General features: G+C 43.5%; 1 protein-coding gene across 1 annotated transcript in view; it reads right to left on the bottom strand.

Moving 5' to 3' along the window:
- The window catches only part of LOC119953193 (protoheme IX farnesyltransferase, mitochondrial), a 156,619-nt gene that overhangs the window by 100,971 nt on the left and 33,734 nt on the right, over positions 1-21,914 (bottom strand). The window contains exon 3 of the mRNA XM_038777185.1: positions 7,349-7,664. Within this exon, the coding sequence (XP_038633113.1) occupies positions 7,349-7,664 (316 nt within the window). The remainder of the gene's footprint in view (positions 1-7,348; positions 7,665-21,914) is intronic.

Raw genomic sequence — 21,914 nt, forward strand, 5'->3', positions numbered from 1 at the left:
TGGGACACTCCGGCCCCAGAGCCCCCAGGGGATGGCCGGGGTGGGGGACCCTTGGCTGGGGATGGGGAACCCTCCACTGTGTTGTGTAATGGGCCGCCATGTGGCTCAACCTCCGGGACCCTCGAGGGATAAGGACATCCCTCCTGGCCTCAACCAATTCCAGGAGCCTCCCTAGGTCAGCGTTCCCGAATCTTGGGGCTCGGCTGTTCTGTGTCATCATTGCGAGATGGCTGGGGTTGGCTGAGCAAGTGCTGTTCAAACTGCTTGGCGGGGCGCTGGCAAGCGCGGTCCCAGCGAATCAGCTGACGAGTCGTCATTTGCGGAGAGAAGCCTGTGAGGCCTTGTAACTGGACCAATTAACGTTGAATAGTTTGCTGGCCTCGCTGGGTCGAGAAGTTTGCGGTAATTCCCACTCTCTACCACACTTGGAACTTTTTCTGGAGAATCGTGCCCTATAGGGGAGCCTACTAATCTGATCCATTGATCGTGTGTTCTAATGTGGAGGAATGGGGCATTGCCTTTTCTACCAGCTCACTAATCTTAAAATTTGAAGACTCGTAATCATCAGTCATCCATTGGTGTATCCCTTCAGTTCGAATTGGGTATGAGATCTCCTCTAATCATGTACGACAAGTTAAAAATTAAAGCACTTTAATTTTGTGTTGGGTGCAAAATACCATTAACTATCCGTTAAGCAAACAGCAGAAAACAGGCAGATTAGAGTGCTGGTTTTGAAACAAATTATAAAAGTGACTTGGAAAACAAAAAGTCACATCATGAAACTGGCCTTTTCCATTAACATTCCTTGAACACGGGAAATTAATTACTATGCTGTAACTGAAGTGGCCAGTAACAGATGGGTAGTTCATTAAATGTCAAACTTAGAATTGCTTTGTTCATTTGTTACAATAATTTTGCTAACACGATGATCTGTGGAAAAGGCATTGGAGAACAAGTGAGTTGTTTAGTTGCCACGATTGACCTCGAAAAGATGTATTCCATCACATAAATGCAGTTCCAATAGCAATTAAATGTTTTAATGGATCCTTTTAATTAATTATTATAAATGGTAAAATAACAGAAGCACCATATACCTCTTTTCGTGCCATAGTGACTGAAAGTTACAAAATAATCTCTTTCCATGTTACTGAAATGAATCGTGTAGCATTCTTTTAGTCACAGCAGTGAATAAAATCATCAAATTTTTATAAAAATAATAAATTAGTTGTACTCAATAGGTATAAAGATCACTGTAAGTGAAACCCTCTATGTCATCTTTGTTAGAAAAACAAAAATTTTTTATATCCAGATGTTGTGTTTAAAGCAAAATCATAGAATGCAAGGGCAAAGAATTGGTGCTGGACAAGAATTACCGTTAACATTTTCAATCCCTGGATACTTAAAATTGATTCAAGCCAAAGAAATGAAATTCACCAATGAATAGATAATTTTTCCTCTCAGTTTATGAGTCCTAACATAAAAATTTATATTTGTTTGAAAGCGTATAAAAATGAACAATATAACCAGACTAGAACCTTAGTTAGGCCACACTTGGAGTATAGTGTTCAATTCTGGTCGCCACACTACCAGAAGGATGTGGAGGCTTTAGAGAGATTTACCAGTATATTTGCCTAGTATGGACAGCATTAGCTTTGAGGAGCGGTTGAATAAACTCGGTTTGTTCTCACTGGAACGGAGGTTGAGGGGCGACCTGATAGTGGTCTACAAATTTATGAGGGGCATAGACAGAGTGGATAGTCAGAGGCTTTTTCCCAGGGTAGAGGGGTCAATTACTAGGGGGGCATAGATTTAACGTCGGAGGGGCAAGGTTTAGAGGAGATGTACGAGGCAAGTTTTTTTTACACAGAAGGTAGTGGGTGCCTGGAACTCGCTGCTGGGCCGGAGGTGGTGGAAGCAGGGACGATAGGGACTTTTAAGGGGCATCTTGACAAATACATGAATAGGATGGGAATAGAAGGATACGGACCCAGGAGGTGTAGAAGATTTTAGTTTAGGCAGGCAGCATGGTCGGCACAGGCTTGGAGGGCCGAAGGGACTGTTCCTGTGCTGTACTTTTCTTTGTTCTTTGTAACTGTCATCCAAGATAACAGCCTACGCTGTGATTTTATATGAGACATTAAACCAAGGTTGTCTCTGTACTCTCAGGCAGGTGAAAAATAGAATTCCTGGCAGAAAGCAGGAAAATTCTCTTGCTCCTGCCAAGGACTTGGAAGATATTTATCTCTCCACTAACAAATCACTAAATCAGATTGTTTTGCCATGCACCTTATTGTTGTTAATGGAGTCTTGATGTGTGTTAAGTGATTGCAACATTTCTCTACATTATGACAGTAACTATATTTTCAAAGAACATCAGAGGTAATGGATCTGTTTTTGGGGCATGGGAGGTCACAAATGGAGCTATATACTGTCCTTTCCCTTTAATATGTTGACAATTTGATTTCTCTGCCCCCCCCCCCCCCCCCAATCCCTTTATCGGCACAGTGCATTTATGATGTTGCAAAATACATAATTAAATCCTGGAAGGGAGAAGTAGCAACTTTTCATTAACTATATTCATAAGCAAATTGTTGGCTTTGGGGCATTCTGAGGATTAACAAAGCACCATGGTGCAAATCTTTTTGTTTGTTTCTGATGAGACACTGGTTAGCTGTGCCGGCTATCTCAGTCAGCCATGCTGCAAAACATTCTCGTCTTCCAGTCAAATTACTTAAGAGCTGCAAATAAAAATTCAACAGCAAGGCACCATCTTCTCTGGAGGAGGCTCTTGAGAAGACAGTTTGAATAAAGGGATATTGGCAAAGCTCTGAAACAGTGGAAAGACTGACAGCTTAATCAAAACTATTTTTCATAGCATATCCCCAAGCATTAACAACAGACTGGGATGGTGCAGTTTATTTAATCAGCGCCATATTCCTTTTCATCAACAATATTTACAGTTTCAGAATGTGAGAGCAGCCGATGATTTTATTTTTGCTTCAACAACAATTGCATTTTAAAATTGTGAGGTGGGGTAGCACAAACCTCTGATCTCTACACTTGTAGTTATGCCAGACATCAAAATTCTTAATACAGTGGCAACACCTCATTTAGCCTTGATTTCTCTGTAATTTGCACCAGCCTTTAATGATATATGCCATATAATGAAAGACTTGTGCAGTCATAAAAGCAACAGTTAATGGCCCAGCTAATTCTTGTTCATACAGAAAGTGTTCCAAAATGCATCCAAGGAAAGCTACAAAAACACACCGATCAAAACAGATAGAAAAACTGTATTCTCTGAAAACTGGGTGAAACAGGAGAGACGAGGAAAAATTTCATTTGACTCGCTTCTGTGACTGTTTACCCCAAAATACAGCTGACTTCTTTCAAATTAAAACTATTTTTGGTGATTTCACAAAATTTCAGCAAAGGTAGAGATATTCAATCAAATCTTCCCCAAATCTTTGTACAATTATTGTGCTCCCAAATTGAATTGCTTGTTAAAAATAAGAGTCATTCTCACAGTTTTAAGTCTGTGACTTTTCTACCCAGCCCTTTTCAAATATCTCCCGGGGACAGTTTTGGTTATTGCCAGAAACCTAAGAGCACCTAACCCAGAACCTAACCCAAACAGATAGCCTTTACATGTGGGCTGAGACAGTGGAATAGTCCATAAAAACGCAATTTTATCCAAAGGCTTTTAATTGTGTATTTTTGCTGAAAACATTAGTTTGTTGGGGATATGCTATGAAAACAATGTTTTTAACATTGCATTATTTAGATTTTAAAATATTTTTTCAAAATATTAACTTGCACAAACTTTGGGGAGATGGAGTGGGACAGAGGAGCACACTGCTAAGACAGGTTTGGTGTTAAATGTACTAAAATAGACGATTCTCATCTGCTAAGTTACTGGAAACATAACCATGAAGTTGAGCAGTCACATAGCTTCAGCAGAATAGGAACAAGTGAACAAGAACACATGAAAATTAGTTCTGCCGTGACAGATTTTTAAAAGAGGTCATGAGGCATTTTGGTGTCCTTGGGAGACAAGAAGTGAAATTAAAGTTAAGTTTGGATGAACCAAAATTGCACTCTCTTTTGGCTAAAGTGATAGGTTTTAGAACGTAACCTAGGCTGACACTTCAAGGCAACACCGAGTGTGCTGTTATGTTGCAGGTGCCATCTTTCAGACTAGGTGTGAAAATAAAACAGTCTGGCTGTAGCGTTGGGCAAAGACTGTTCCATGGCACAACAAAAAGAGGTGAGGGTTCTCGGTGCGATGGCCAACATTTCTCCCTATAACCAAAAAACCCCACCATAACTGGCCATTTATCATTTGTTTGACCTTATGGTGTGCAAACTGATTGCCAACGTAAAACATGGACTGCATCTCAAAATGTATTTCATTGAAAATGAAATGTGTGTTGGGATATCACGAGGATGCAACAAGGGTCTATAAAAAAGGCGTGTTGGGAAGATCAGCAGTTGACCAAGCTACATCAGCTATTTTTCTCCCAGCCAAATTTGCAGGCCTGATCAGCATTCTTCTCAATCTCTAAGACAGCTGTGAGCAGAGCTTTACCTTTTCCTGCATGCAGTTAATGTGCAACATCAGATAGCCTTGAGGGAGGCAGTGGTGCAATGGTTGCTGGACTAATAATCCAGAAACCCAGGATGTTGCTCTGGAGAACCGGGCTTGAATCCCGCCATTACAGATGGTGAAATTTGAACACAATAAAAATCTAGAATTAAAAGTCTAAAAATGAACCCACTGTTGATTGTCATAAAAACCCATCTGGTTCACTAGCAAGGAAATCTGTTGTCCTTACCAGGTCTGGCCTAATGCGACTCCAGATCCACAGCAGTGTGGTTGACTCTTAAATGTCCTCTGGGATGGCAATAAATGCTGCCCAGCCAGCGAAAACCACATCCCATGGACAAAAGAAAAATAAAGTATTGCAAAGGTTTTTGAAGAGCATGTTATCTTGCCTTTTTGTCCCCAAAGTTATTGCAAACTGTTGCCCAATTGGAAAGATACTCTGGAATGATGAAGAGTCTTGCAAAAGGCTTCAAATATTTTCTGAATCTTTCCAAAATCTGGAGGAAATGTTTTTACATACACGGTCACTTAACTTACAATTTCACTTACCCAATTTCCTAAGCACCCCATGAAGCTAGCATTCTGTATAAAGCTAAATAAAGCTGCACCGAAAATTGTTGAAATAAGCTGACCCAGGAGAAAATGCATGTCAGTACACTTTACTCCTGGTTAGATTTGGACTGAAACTGTAGCCACCTGGGGTGGCCACTGCACAACACAAAATGGAAGATTGCAAGGAATGCAGGGAAAATGGATATGTTGTAAAGCAAGCAGCTTGCAAAGCGCTTGTATATTTGGACTGCTGCAGAAACCAGTTTTGACTGCTGCAGAAACCAGACAGCACTGTGAAAAGAAACCAGTTAACATACTAATGAGGTGATACCGGGCGATCCCCAGATACAATGGAAACAAGTTAAACACAGATCGATATATTGAATGGAAGGCCAGACTTTTAGGCGCCAAAGAAGCCCAAAACAATAAGTCCCAAGAACCGCCCCAGTGACCGAGGAACTGCCCCATTATTGGGGGTTTCAAACATATCGATTGGGAAGAGACCCAATCGATTCCAAGCAGGTAAGGGAGTCCACCCAAAGGGGCGCGGATCCCTGGAACCTATAAAAGACAGGTCCCACACATAGTTCAGTCTTCTGATCCAGCCCTCTTTGACCAACACTCCTCCGTGGACCAGCACCAGCTTTTGCCAAGAAGATCTTGAACGAGAGAGAGGAGAGGGTTCGGACAGCAGCCGCCAACAAGTAAATGCCTCACAACGATTGCTACCAGAGATAGGCACTCCTGACCCCTTTTAACTTATACCAACCTGAAGTCTGCAGACCAGAGCAGAGCAAGAGGCCTTGTTCCCTGACCCAGCAGTTCCTTCGAGATAAGTATTAGTTTATTTAGCGGTAGGAATAAGTTTAATCCTTTTAGCGTGTGCATGGGTAGTTATTATAATTGTATTATAATAAACTCAGTTGTTTGGACTTACTAATTGGTGTATGGTTTTATTGTTTTGAACTTCACCTTGAAGCTTGTGGTGGTGTCTTAACGACACCTGGCGACTCCAGAGCTAAGTAAAGAAACAGAGCCAAATTGAGTGTTAAGCACACTCACCCAGAACGACCAACAAAACTTAGTCACTTTCAACAGAAATTTGCAGTGATCTGAAAATATACCATGTAATATTTATATCTAGGAAGACTGAGAATAAATGTTGTGTTTGGATTGCAGGGTTTGAACCTTCTGGAAGAGATCTCACACCTCAGGGGGCTTTATTGCACTTTGGTACGTCTACTGCATTACACTGCCAGTTTTGTCTTTCAAAGTGCCCAAAATCATATTGTACTGATGGAAATGTGGTGTTAAAAATATAGGGCGCGAACATCAGGACATGCTTTGCCAGAAAAGCAACTCGCCATGGTGCAGCATGGCTAGAGAAAGCCAGGAGACCTCACTCCCAGGATCCAGCCGGCTTGCAACATCTCGCGAGATTCAATGCAATGTTGCGAGGCGTTGCAAGGAGAATCCCACCCACAATGAGCAGGGTCAGTTTTCGGCAAATCTGCATATTAGAGCGAGGCAATAAGCCTCATGTGTAGATTTCCGAGGTACCCGTGACTTTGGGATTCAATCCCTTCGCATCGGGGACCTTGGACGTGTGCCGTTTGGCACTGGTCCCCACAAACGGGGACAAGACGGAACAGCACTCGTGGGGGTTTCCAAGGGGGTCTTAGGCCCACGGTAGCATGCCCTTTGAGCAGGGTGGTGCCCTGGCACTGCTGGTGCCACATGGGTACCCTGGCAGTGCCACCTGGATGCCAGTCTGGTACTGTCAAGGTGCCCAGGTGGCACTGCCAAGGTGCCTGGTTGGCACCATCAAGGGGGCAAGCTGGCATTTTCCGCACCCGATTGGGCTGGGATTGTCCACCGTGGGTGTCACGGGGGTATCCTTCCATGTTCCGTTCGGTTTGGGGATGGGGGGGGGGGGGGGATTTTCTTTGTGGGCTTCGGAGATTGGGACGCCATTTAAAACGTTCCCGTTTAGGCTCCTTTTTCAAAGTGAGTAGTGTTGAATAGCCACGTGTTTCTCAGCACTGAGTGTGCCGGGAAACACACGGCTAAACACGCTCGCTAGGGGACTTTGTTTCCTTTTGGGAAGATCGCACCCGTTGTCTCAAAAGACTGAAATCAGCATCCTTAGTGTTCACCGTAGAACCAGACAAAAAATAAACTTTGAAGTACCTGTGAGTTTTATTTTAGACAGTCTTGCATAGATCCCTGGTAGATCCGGGAGTTGCACTTTCACCTCTTTCCACTGCTTTGCTTCCCTGATGTCTTGGGCAGTCATTTTATCCTCAGCCATTGGTGTCTTCCCTGTTGTGCTGTCTTCACTCTCTTGAAGACTGGACGGATGTGGCATAATTGCAGGAATCTGTTGTACTGATCGGAGGACAGTTTCATCATTGATCAGAGGTTGTTTCTCTGGAAAAGATGATTCTGATGGTTCAGCTTTGGGTTTTGCACGTTGGTACAAACCTTTATCAGCTTTGGTTACGTACTGCAAGAGAAAGGAATAATAGGGTGAGTCTTAATTTAGACACCCAAATATATTTTTCTGCTTAATGCACACATATCAGAATAACAATAAATAAATTAAAGTTATAGTGGAATGCTAAGTGCTGGTTGACTTTTCGAATTGAAAAAGTATTCCACTTAATCTAAATTGGTCTGTCTGGTATTCAGCTTTCAATGGTTGCAACTTGATCCCAAATTACATGGACTTCAAGTTAGCAATTTACATTTAAATAAAGCAACATGTAAAATGCTGAAGAATACATATTGGAGGTTACATTCAACAGTATAATTATCAACCCAATGGACTCGTTTTGTGTTTCATTTTTGAAATAAAGGCTATTATTTTTAACACAACAGTGTCACATGTATTGCATATCAAGGACTTGAACCTTCTTGATCTTACCAGAAAACCAGAACTGGAGAGAAATGCAGAGATTTAAAGTGGCCAATTTTGCTGGCTGTACACAAATATTGAGCCTATTACAGCTGAGCGGTGAAGCAGGGGAAAATTACCAGGCTTTTCACAGAAAACCTTGACTTAATTTGTGTTTTAGTGGGAAAATAATTTTTGCTCAAAAAAAACGTTCCGCTCGATTGAAATGCATTTTCATCTCTACAGTTCTCTTAATTCTGAAACTTGAATACAAATCTTTCCAGCATCTTGCAACTAGTAATCATATCCACACTTGAAGGCTCGGACCAAAGGTCGGGAGAGAACTGAAACTCGTGTCCCTTCCCAAACCGCCCATAATCACTGTTTTTAAAAAGAAAGGTGTATATCTTTCTTCACTCCACTAGAGTGTGCGCGGCCAATTTAAATAGCAGCAGCAAGCTTTGATGTGTTAAATAAAAAGGGTTATTTATTCATACATTCGCCCGAAAAGTCCAAATGTTACGTCACTCTCTCTCTCTCTCTCACTCGCACACACCCGAGAAAGATACAATTCGAGAGAATAATGCACTTTTACCAATTACAAACAAAGGAACATTTCTTAAGAAACAGTCTTTGCGGCCTGTTAAAAACTGGTGTTTCACTCCTGAAGAGTTAGCCTAGATAAATTCAAATTGCCAGTTGTATATCAGAGTTGTTACAGGATTCCCACAGGTCACAAACTTAGGCACTTGTGGTTTTCCTATCAGGAGGTCAAGATTCTTACAGGTGGGCTTGGATTAAGAATCAGGCTGGGAGACACTTTAGTTATAACAGCCTCCAGGTTTCAAAAGGCATGGGTCTGCTGCCTTTTCTGATGTCTTGCAGCTGGTGGTCTGTGTAGACCAGGGGTGGGCAAACTTTTCCGTGCAAGGGCCACATTCAGAAATTCACAATTTTAAAGGGCCGCATAGTATATTAAGTAAAATAATTACTTCACCCGGTTATGATTCTGGGCGCCTCATATAGAACATAGAACAGTACAGCACAGAACAGGCCCTTCGGCCCTCGACGTTGTGCCGAGCAATGATCACCCTACTCAAGTCAACGTATCCACCCTATACCAGTAAGTAACCCAACAGCCCCCCCATTAACCTTAAAAAAAAATTTTTTTTTTTTTTTTAAATGACTTGGTGGGCCGCATAAAGACCTCGGCCCGCGGGCCGTAGTTTGCCCACCCCTGGTGTAGACTGACTGACTTCTCTCTGGTTCCGGAAACAATAAAGGAATTGGTATCATAGGCTAAGTTGGGGTAGCACGTAGCATAGTGGTGAGCACTGTGGCTTCACAGCTCCAGGGTCCAGGTTCGATTCTCTGCTGGGTCACTGTCTGTGCAGAGTCTGCACGTTCTCCCCGTGTCTGCGTGGGTTTCCTCCGGGTGCTCCGGTTTCCTCCCACAATCCAAAGACTTGCAGGTTAGGTGGATTGGCCATGCTAAATTGCCCTTAGTAAAAAAGAAAAATCATAGGCTAAGTTTTAGTCACACGATGGCAAGTTTCAGTGCCTTCTACCGTCCACATAGAACATAGAAAATACAACACAAAACAGGCCCTTTGGCCCACGATGTTGTGCCGAACTTTTGTCCTAGATTAAGAACAAATTAATCTACACCCCTTCATTCTACCGTAATCCATGTACCTATCCAATAGCCACTTGAAGGTCCCTAATGTTTCCGACTCAACTACTTCCCCAGGCAGTGCATTCCATGCCCCCACTACTCTCTGGGTAAAGAATCAACCTCTGTCATCCCTCCTACATCTTCCACCATTCACCTTGAATTTATGTCCCCTTGTAATGGGTTGTTGTACCTGGGGTAAAAGTCTCTGACTGTCTACTCTATCTATTCCTCTGGTCATTTTATAAACCTCTATCAAGTCTCCCTTCATCCTTCTCCGTTCGAATGAGAAAAGGCCTAGCACCCTCAACCTTTCCTCCTAAGACCTACTCTCCATTCCAGGCAACATCCTGGTAAATCCGCTTTGCACCTTTTCCAAAGCTTCCACATCCTTCCTAAAATGAGGCGACCAGAACTGCACACAGTACTCCAAATGTGGTCTTACCAAGGTTTTGTACAGCTGCATCATTACCTTACGGCTCTTAAATTCAATCCCTCTGCTAATGAACGCTAGCACACCATAGGCCGTCTTCACAGCTCTATCCACTTGAGTGGCAACTTTCAAAGATCTATGAACATAGAGCTTTCTGCTCCTCCACATTGCCAAGAAGCCTACCGTTAATCCTGTATTCCGCATTCATATTTGTCCTTCCAAAATAGACAACCTCACACTTTTCGGGGTTAAACTCCATCTGCTACTTCTCAGCCCAGCTCTGCATCCTATCTATGTCTCTTTGCAACCGACAATAGCCCTCCTCACTATCCACAACTCAACCAATCTTCGTATCGTCTGCAAATTTATTGACCGACCCTTCAACTCCCTCATCCAAGTCATTAATGAAAATCACTAACAGCAGAGGACCCAGAACTGATCCCTGCAGTACGCCACTGGTAACTGGGCTCCAGGCTGAATATTTGCCATCCACCACCACTCTCTGACTTCTATTGGTTAGCCAGTTCGTTATCCAACTGGCCAAATTTCCCACTATCCCATGCCTCCTTACTTTCGGCATAAGCCTACCATGGGGAACCTTATCAAATGCCTTACTAAAATCCATGTACACTACATCCACTGCTTTACCTTCATCCACGTGCTTGGTCATCTCCTCAAAGAATTCAATAAGACTTGTGAGGCAAGACCTACCCCTCACAAATCCGTGCTGACTATCCCTAATCGAGCAATGTCTTTGCAGATGTTCATAAATCCTATCCCTCCGTACCCTTTCCATTACTTTGCCGACCAACAAAGTAAGACTAACTGACCTGTAATTCCCAGGGTTATTTTATTATAGTGGAATGGTTGGCAACACATCAACATACCAGCTACGATTAGCTGCCTGGAAGATCTAATGTGATATTCCATTCACAGGTCTGCAACAAGTCTGTCAGTCATGGTTTGTTAGGTCTCTGCCATTGAACTATTCCGGATGGTCCTTCAGCACCTTAGAAACCTATTAATATTGGAGAACTTTCCTGGGGTATTTTCAGACATGAGTTAATCCTGTGTCTGTACAAAGTTGCAAAAGTCGCTGTCCTTTGGCAGTCATCTTAACAGTCTTGTCAGGGTCCATTTTCAAATAAAAGACATGTTCCAGAAAATTATACAAAGTGCAGTCCACATTTCAAGCAATGAATAAGACGTGCCTGCACTAGGCATGACATAAGATACAATTCAAAATTAGTTGACTTGGCAAGGTCAACTAACTCCACTGACTGCACATTATGGTGAGACTTAAAAAGAATTGTATGCTGAAAAAGCAGCTTGTCTTCCTGTTTCTAAAACGCCTTGAAACAGAATAATTACAATATTCAAACCATTTCAATGTATAACAACCCAATCATAAAATTAAAAGAGAACAAAAAAAATCAAAGCAAAACATAAAGGACGCGTTTTAACTAAATTAAATCAAAGTCCCATAGCGAGCGCGTTTAACCGCATGTTACCAGTGCTCACAGCGCCGACTAACACATGACTAAAATGCCACTCGCTTTAAATAAGGGACCTCAGCGGAAAACGTGCAGCCAAGGCTGCTCCTAGCCCCATTCTCTACATTGAGAAGCTCCGCTTGGCGCCCAGATCTCAGAGGCCACTGACATGACCCCCGACCTCCTACAAACCCCAATGCACTATGGAAGGGTCCCAGGCAAACCCCCCCCCCCCCCTCCCCCCGCAAACCCTCCCTAAAACCCTTGCAGGGCACTCCCCAGTTCGATTGCCAGCAAACAAAAATGCCAGCTTGGCACCTTGGCAGTGCCAGGCTGGCACCCAGGCAACACTGTCAGGGTGTCAGGCTGGCCCTGTCAGGGTGCAACCCTGCCCAAAGAGCATGCACCTAAGGGCCTCCGAATCCTGGGAGACCCCCATAAATGCCATTCCGTCTGGGACCGTATGTGGGGAGCAGTGCTGTACAATGCTGCCCGAGGTCTCCAAGGTTACGGAGATAGATCCCAACGCCTCGGGTACCTCGAGAAACTAGGGGCGTGATCCAACAGCCACAGTGCGCCGAAAAGCAACTCGCCGCAGCTCAGCGTGGCCAATAGAAGCCGGGAGACCCCACTCCCAAAATCGACCCGGTTTGCAATACATAGTGAGATCTAACAAAATCTCGCAAGAGGTTGCAATGTAAATTCCGCCAATTGTGGGTGGGATCACTTTTTAGCAAATTGCATATTAAAGCATAGCAGCTGGTCTCACTTTAATGGGCAGATTCCGGAGCTACCTGACACGCAAGATCTATCTCCTTTGCCTCGGAGACCTCGCCCGAGTGCTGCTCAGCACTGGTCGCCACAAAAGGGGACCAGACGGAACCACACTTGTGGGGTCTCCCAGGGGATCTGATGCCCCAGGTGCAAGGCCTTTGGGCATGGTGGTACCCCGGCCAGGTTGGCACTGCCAAAGTGCCAAGCTGGCACCGTGTGGGCAGGCGACTGAGCCAGAGTGCCCTGCACGGGTGTTGTGGGGGGAGAGATAGCAGGGACCCTCCGGGAATGCGTTGGGGCTGGGTGCCTCGGAGATCAGGATGCCCTTTAAAAATGGCATCCCGATCTCTCGCTGCACTGAGGAGTTCTGGCGAGCGGAGCTCCTCACTGCACAAAACGGGTCTATGCGCGGTCACGGCCGCACGTTCCCCGCTTAGGCCCCTTATCTAACGCGGGTGGCGTTTTGTAGCCTCGTGTTTTCAGCGCTGCGAGCGCCGGAAATCACGCAGCAAAAAACGCTCACTATGGCACTCTGGTCCCTTGGAGTTGAATCACGCACTGCATATTAAAGTGAGACTAGCTGTCTCCCTCTAATATGCAGATTTGCTAAAAAGTGATCCTGCCTTGGTGGGATTTACATCGCATTGTCTGGCAAGATCGCTTTAGATCCCACAAGGTGATGCGAGCCGGGTAGATCCTGAGAGTGGGGTCACCCAGCTTCTTTTGGCCAAGCTATTCCGTGGCAAGCTGCTTTTTGGGCGCAGCGTGGCCGTTGGATTGCGCCCATAGTTTAAAAAGCTATTATTGCGATCAGAGAGAGATTTTGAACAGCATGTAAATGCTCCAACTTGTATCGTCACTAAACAATCCAGTTTGTACTGTAATTGGTTCACTCTTGCAGCAGGTGATTAAAACCTTGAGGATGTTGCCAAGTAGCTGATGATCGGAGTCACAGGGCGAGATTCCCCGAGACCCCCCGCCAGGTGCCACACTTGTTCTATGCAGGTCCCGCTGCCTAAAATTAGAGTTGGTCCCTTACCAGCGGGACCTGGCGGTGCGGGCGGGCTCCGGGGTCCTGGGGGGGCGATCTGGCCCCGGGTGGTGCCCCCATGGTGGCCTGGCCCGCGATCGGGGCTCACCGATCCGTGGGCGGGGCTGTGCCGTGGGGGCACTCTTTTCCTACGCGCCAGCCGTGTAAGCTTACGCGATGGTCGGCACGAAGGTGACCACCCCCTGCGCATGACGTCAGCAGCCGCTGACGCTCCCGTGCATGCACGGACCCGCGCCGGCCGGCGGAGTCCCTTTGGCTCCGGCTCGCGCGGCACCAAAGGCCTTCCACGCCGGCCGGCGGGGCGCAAACCACTCCAGCGCCGGCCTAGCCCCTGAAGGTGCGGAATCCTCCGCACCTTTGGGGCGGTCCGACACCAGAGTGGTTCACACCACTCCGTCCCGCCGGCATCCCCGCCCCGCCAGGTACGGGAGAATCCTGCCCACACATTCAGACGTAGCAAAGATTGTTGAATTCGGACTATTCACTGAAGGTGACAGTCACCTGCAAGGTTATATGTGCACCCAATTCAAATTGAGATGAGATGCTACAGCGAAGCATAACCCAAAAAGGAAATGCATCAGCAAACTTGTGTTGTGTGTGGCAAACGTAGACAGAGCTACTTTTTAAAAAATACAATTTTGCTTTAAAGAGTAGCCTGAATCTCCAGTTAAATCCATTGAAATAGATTGTTTTTTTAAATCTCGTGACCAAAAAAAGTGACATCAGCACTAAGAAATGCAATGCTTCACCATAACTTTGATGAAATCCCAAATCAGGTAACAGTGAATGCCAGGTAAAGCTCCCTCTACTGTGCCCCATCAGTTAACAGCAATTCCATTCTCTAAAGAGCACTCTCCACTGCACCAATGGAATTTTTTTCCTACTTTCCACACAAGTAACCTCTTTCAACAAGATTGCCAATTTAGTCCTAATCAGTGTTGAATTATAGACAATTTTCTCCACTATGAACCTGATTACAAATACCCACTCATTCCATGTAGAACCTTTACATCTGGCAGGCAGAAAGCCTTCTCCACATCTTTAACGTTGGATTTAAACCCAGGGTTCAAGAATCAAAAATGCCAGATGGGAAAGGCGCCTGAGACGGCACTCTCTCAACAAATCTTCATTTGAAAAGTGAAAATGCGGAAGAAACGGAGCAACAATGGGCTGTGGATTTACACATTTCAGACCGAAGAACAGAATATGAAAGTTCATTCACGTTCTTGGTCATTAGTTTCATATTCCACTAAACAGTCAATTCAAATTTCACATGTAAACTGGAGCACTCACATAGGCGAAAATAAATTTATGCAACCTGCACACTTCTAATTGTTATTCATTTTGCTTTGTGCCAACATCAAATTGATTTCTATATGCAGAAGCAAATTGCACACAGGTTTCCAAATTGCCTATTTTCATCTGCAGTTAATAAAAATGTGAAACCAAGCATTAACTTTCTTGGCAAACTGGTTTATGTTCTTATTACAATTGGGCTGCACTCAAAGTATCTTTTCCATGTTTCCTTTTGTAAAGTATCACAGGCTGAAATTATATGATAGAATTATTTAGCCACTTGTGTGAACGAGGCATCCAAAGTAATACCCAATCATTAACGGAAAGTAACAGAAAACAATGGGCTAGTCAAGTCCTTAGAACCACAGCGTCAAAACCAGTAACTTATCTGCAGTATTAAGCGAGACAGATATTGTAAATATAAGAGATTGGCGATTTGCTATGAAAGTTACCAATTATCAAACTTTTGCAGTCTGCAATGGCATTTCTACAAGGCCTGGCCCAAAAGATTATTCGGATAAAACATTGTTTGTTTAAAAGACCATTTGTATAAAAGATTATTTGTATAAAAGATTTACAATAGACTCCTACACAGAACAATTGTAAGGATCAGAACAAGCAGACGAGTTCTGATGAAGGGTCATCAACATTAACTTTGTTTCCCTCTCCAGAAAAAGCTGTCAGACCTGCTGAGCGTTTCCAGCATCTTCTGTTTTTATCCCAGATTTCCAGAATCCAGTGCTTTGCTTTCCTTTTTTAAAATTTAGAGCACACAATTCATTTTTTCCAATTAAGGGGCAACTTAGCGTGGCCAATCCACCTAGCCTGCACTTCTTTTGGGTTCCGAGGGCGAAGCCCACACATACACGGAGAGAATGTGCAAACTCCACACGGACAGCGATCCAGGGCCGGTGTCGAACTTGGGACCTCGGTGCCGTGAGGCAGCAGTGCTATCCACTGTGCCACCGTGCTGCCCGTGTTTTGCTTTTCTAAGCATAGATCGGGAACTGCTCTATAAATAAGTTACCCTTTCTCTAGATTCTAACTCCAAGGAATAAATTCTTCCCAAACAATACATTCCAGTGAAGGGCCCTATTTCTTAGAGAAGTTATTGAATAGAAGTAAAGGTCTCACTCAGCAAATTCTTGGTCTTTTCCATTAGTTGATCTGAACTGAAGTTTAAAGCACATTTGGAATTACCCAGAGTGTAATCCTCTTCAAGGCTAGATTTCACTGGGTGGTCAAGTCATTGGGTAGAAAATCCAGCCCGTCACAAATTTGGAAAACTATTTGCCTGGAGCAAACTGGTTCTTGGAATGGGATTTACTCAATTTTACTGAGAGAATTTATATTAAACCACCATGAAAACTGCAGCATTGCTTACTGGAATTCATAACAAACATCTCATTGACATGACAGAAGATTATTCAGAGTTAGCTTGTCTCCTCAATGGTCAATCCCCAGATAATTGTGTTGCATGGGTTAAAATATTTGTGCTTTCATCTGCAGAGTAAACCTTATTCAAGAACAAAGAGCCATCAAGCCCTTTAGTGATAGGGTGAAATAGCCAGAGGTACTTCATGTCAGTAAAGCACTTCTGGGCAGTAATGGTAAATCTAACCCAGTAATGGTAAATCTAACCCAGTAATGGTAAATCTAACCAGCAGATTTTATTTTTTGCAGAATAAATTCAATCATTTTGCCCAAAACTAAATCTCTGCAGGAACAGGGACAAAAAGTAAATAATTTTTTTGAAATAAGCATTTCTGCAGCTTTGTGAATATACTCACAGCAGATTAGAAAAGGCAGTGCCAATTTGAGTCTAAATGTGGAGGGGGCTGGGGGTGAGGGGAAAGAAAGTGGTTATCTACATACATGGCTATATTGTCCCTCATGATCTGCTCTATGTTGGTTTTCCACCTGTGAAATAATTTCACCAAGGATGGTGGGGCCAGCAGCAGCACTGAATGCATTCATATCAGCTTGAATATCAACTGCTCCCTAACTTTGTTGCTGTAACACTGTCTCTCGTTACTCTCAGCCAACCTTTCACTGTTGGTTGAAAATTAAAGAGAGCCCAGAGTGGGGAGATAAAATTTAGTTCCAAGAACCTTGAATTAGGGACCATAAAAGGAGAGCTCCTTCAGTGCTGTTCTGGTACAGTCGAGTGCAGCTGGAATTTGGTGAAACAGAGAGGTGGTGGTCAGTCCCTTTTTTCTGATTGGTGAACACTTCTGCACTTTAAGTAACTTTTACAGTAGGCAGCACAGGAGGTCAGAGAGAGACCAGAGAGAATCTGACGAAGAGCAGCAGAGCAGAGCAGTGGGAAGCAGCCCAACGTATCCCCCACTCAAACCGGTGGAGCTCCTGAGATCATGACCAGCTTCAAAAGTGACGCGGGACAAGTGAAGCTGCCGATTGGGTAAGTACAGACGATGATTATTTATACTACTATTATTGCTCATATAGTTTGTTAAATCTTTATTCTGTGGTTTATAGTTTGCAATCGCTAGATTCTGTATTAATGAGGTCAAGAGAAGAGGAGCCCTGGAGTAATGAACTGAAACTGAAAATCGCTTATTGTCACAAGTAGGCTTCAAATGAAGTTACTGTGAAAAGCCCCTGGTCACCACATTCTGGCGCCTGTTCGGGGAGGCTGGTACGGGAATTGAACCGTGCTGCTGGCCTGCCTTGGTCTGCTTTCAAAGGCAGCGATTTAGCCCTTTGCTAAACCAGCCCCAATTAATATTAATTGATTTGAGAGTCCTTCAAAGGTTGGGATAAGTCATGGCAGGAGGGCTCAAAACTGTGGTTTTCTCCTGCTCTATGTGGGAAGCCAAGCACATGTCCAGTGCTTGGGGCAATCATGTGCATAAGATGTGCCTCCAGTTGTAGCATCTAGAAGCCTGCGTTTTGGAGCTGGAGTGGCAGCTCGGGACATTGTGGAGCATCTGTGAGGCAGAGTGCATTGCGGATAGCACATATAAAGACGTGGGCACAGCAGAGGCTAAGAGTCTACAGGCAGGAAGAGAATGGGTGACCACCAGGCAGAGCAAGAGGACTAGACAGGCAATTCAGGAATCTCCTTTTGGCTATTCCCCTGCAAAAGATACCATTTTGGATACTGTTGAGGGGAATGGCCTCTCAGGGGAAAGTAGCAATGTTGGCTCTGCTGAACATGGGAGGAACAAAAAGTGTGGGAATGCAATAGTTTAGGGGATTCAGTTGCAAAGGGAATATGTAGTAATTTCTGTGGCTACAAACAAGGCTCCAGAATGGTAAATGGTATGTTGCCTCCCTGATGCTAGGGTCAAGGCTGTCTCCGAGCGGCTACAGGAAATTCTGGAGGGGGGAGGGTGAACAGCCAGTGATCGTGGTACACATGGCTGGAAAGATGGTGCAAGGGGGAGGGTTTCAGATGCCTGGGACATTGGGACCGGTTCTGGGGGAGGTGGGTGCAAGCTGGATGGGTTACACCAGGGCAGGACCAGGACCGATGCCCTCGGGCGGGTATTTGCTGGTGTGGTTAGGGACGATTTAAACTAGATTTACAGAGGGATTGGAACCTAAACAGGGTGATAAGGGAAAGAGAAACAAGGACAGGAATGAAAGAAAGAACACTAAAATGCAAAACCTGCAGACAGGGTAATCAAGGGCGAGTGGCAATTAGCGCCACAGAACAAAAAAAGTTATTAAAAATGACAAGGCAAGCCAAATAGCTTTGTATTTTATTGCACGGGGCATTCAGAATAAGGTTTACGAACTGATGGCGCAGAGGTAAATGGATATGGTCTCATATTCATTCGGGAAACATGGCTACAAAGAGCTAACAACTGTGAACTTACCTTTCGGAACGACAGGAGGAAAGGAAAAGGTGGTGGGATAACACTGTTAATTAAAGATGAAATGAGGACAGTTTGAGAGATGATCTAGACTCTGACGATGCAGAGTTAATTTGGGTGAAATTAAAAATGGCTGGGGAAAGAAGACATCAGTAGTAGTGTATAGACCCCCAGGAATAGCCACACTGTAGGAAAGGGAATAAATTAACAAATAATAGGAGCATGTGAAAAGAGCAATAATTATGGGTGACTTTAATCTTCATGTTAATTGAGCTAATCAAGTTGGAAAGGGTCGCTACGACAATAAACAAGTTCATAGTGCGTTCGGGATAGTCTTGTAGAGCAATATATCATGGAGCAACCAGGGAACAGTTATCTTGGATCAGTAATGGGTAAAGAGGCAGGATATATTAAGTGACCTCCAGAGTAAAAGATCCCCTTGGAAGTAGTGGTCATAACATCATAAAATTGAACAATCTTTTTGAGTGTAAGAATCAACTGTGTTTAACTGAAATAAAGGGAATTACAATGAGCTGAAGATAGAGTTAGCTAAAAGTGGATGAGACAGTGACAGGCATTTAAGGTAATTCATACCGAATAAAAATATATAGAATCATAGAATTTACAGTGCAGAAGGGAGGTCATTCGGCTCATAGAGTCTGCATCAGCCCTTGGAAAGAGCACCCCACTTAAGCCCATACCTCCTATCCCTATAACCCAGTAACAACACTTAACCTTTTGGACATTAAGGGGCAATTTACCATGGCAATATGTGCATGGCTAACCTGCACATATTTGGTGATTTCCATCTGTGTATTTGTTTACTACCAGTATGACTGAAGTGATACGAATGTAAAACAAGGGCAAGTGAAGTGCATGCTGATTCCTCACAACATTGACTGTGAGAGCCATGTGCTTCCTCTGCACCCAAAATCTAAATATTTATTTTGTTTTTACCATTGACACCAGTTCTACTAATATGAATTATTAAGCATTTTCTATAACTCGTTATGAAATATTTGGCATGTATTCAATCTTATTTATGGTATCATGGTTAATGAGCAAGTCTGATTTCAAACTTGTTGCCCATGGAGATGATCCCAGTAAGGAGGAAAGATTCTAAGAGGGATAAACCAACCATGGCTAACCAAGGAAGTTAAGGAGCATATTAAGTTGAAAGAAAAAGGAGGGAAAGGTCACGATGGCCCCGAAGGCGGAGATAAATTCCGAATCTAGCAAAGGAGGACTAAAAAGATGAGAGAAAATAAAACACAAGGGGCAAAATAGTGAGGAATATAAAAACTGACAATAAGAGTTTTAAAAAATATATAAAAAGGGAGAAGGTCAAAGTCAACATAGGCCCCTCAGAAAATCAATCTGACGAGGTAGTTAATGGGAACAAGGAATTGGCACAGAATTTAAACAGCTAATTTGCATCAGTCTTTACAGTGGAAGATACTTTGAACATCCCATTAATATTGAAGAATATGGGGGAGGAATTAAATACTATCACCATCTAATGGGGCTAAAGGCAGAGATGGCTTGCATTCTAGGATCCTAAAAGAGGTAGATACAGAGGTAGTGGATGCATTGGTTGTAATCTTCCAAAAATCTGTGGACTCTGGAGAAGTACCAGGGGATTGGAAATTTATATCAATCACTTGGAAGAAGATGTGCTGCTGCCATATTTTCAGACAACACAGAAATAGGTGGAAAGGCAAGTTGTGAGAGGGATACAAAACGTTTGCAAAGAGACTGATAAGTTAATCGGGCAAATTGGGTATAATGTGGGAACATGTGAAGTTCATTTTGGAAGGGTGAACAAAAGAACAGAGTATTATTTGAATGGAGAAAAACTGCAGAAAGCTGGAACACAAAGGGACTTGGGGTCACGAGTGCACGAAAAACCAAGCTAATACACAGGTGCAGCAGGTAATCAGGAAGGTTAATGGAATGTTGGCCCTTATTGCAAGAGGGTTGAGGTATAAGAGTTGTGATGACTTGCTGCAACTGTACAAGGGAGACCACATCTGGAGTACGGAGCAGTTTTGGTCCCCTTATTTAAGGAAAGATTATTTCATTGGAGGCAGTTCAGAGAATGTTCACTCGGATGATCTCTGGTATGAAGGGATTGCCTTTATGAGCAAAGGTTAAACAGGTTGGGACTCTACTCAATGGAGTTTAGAAGAATGACCATCTAGGACCAGAGGGCATAGACTCAGAATAAAGGGGTGCCAATTTAAGACTGGTGAGGGGGAATTTATTTTCCTGAGGGTCGAGAGTCTTTGGAAGTCTTTGTCAGAGATCTGTGGGGGCAGAGTCCTTGTGTATGTTTAAGCCCGAGAGAGATGAATTCCTGATCGGGAAGGGAATTCAGGGTTTCGGGGTAAGGGCAGGAAAATGTACGTGAGGAAAGTCAGATTAGCCATAATCCTATTGCATGGCACAGCAGGCTCAAGGGGCCAAACGGCCTACTCCCGTTCCTATTTCTTGTGGTCTTGTTGGACAGATCTCTGACAAGGCTTTTGAGGTCATCTTGCATTTGGACCGAAGTACAGAACATCTAATGTACAGCTGAAGAGATAAATTACATAAATCTGCGGATAAATTGGTTAATCATTACAAGGACCTTGGATTGATAGTTATGTAAAATTATAATTTGTCTGTCAGTCGTTCTCCATTTTCTAGCAAAAGCAAAATTCCAGATTTTATCCAAATCACTGGCAGTTTGGATGTGCATTGCTTAAGGTTCCTATTATTACAACGATTAAATAGCTGTCCCATGCAATTAGTCCACTAAATCACTACAGTATTGGTCTTTTCTGAACATGATTGAAAGCAAAGTCGTAAAAACACCAAAGTATTCTTATGTTTAATTTAAAAACCATTAGAGATTCTTCAGTCCTCAAAGGATTTACTTTTTTCTCAAATGCGAACATGTCATGCAATGAAAATAATAATTAAAAATGATTACTTGCATAAAAATAACAGGTTACATAATGCAGGTGGGTTTATTTACTTCAAATATCAAATATAGCCTTGTCTTGGTAAAACATAAGCTTCTTAATAATAATGTGAAATTCAAAGTCCTTGCTTAAAACCACAGGTGAAACATAAACTATTACTGTACAGCACATTTTCTAACAATTTACAGGTCAAAACATGATGGCACCCGTTTCGTGTTTATGCATTGATTAGAGCAGCTGTCGCTCAATCCTCCCCCTTAATTATCTCAGTCCAGAGCAGGGACAAAATATTATTCCCACTGATCTGAAAACATATGAGGGGCAAAGTTTTGA

This window comes from Scyliorhinus canicula, chromosome 18, assembly GCF_902713615.1.
Source record: "Scyliorhinus canicula chromosome 18, sScyCan1.1, whole genome shotgun sequence".
In the NCBI taxonomy this organism is placed as follows: Eukaryota; Metazoa; Chordata; class Chondrichthyes; order Carcharhiniformes; family Scyliorhinidae; genus Scyliorhinus; species Scyliorhinus canicula.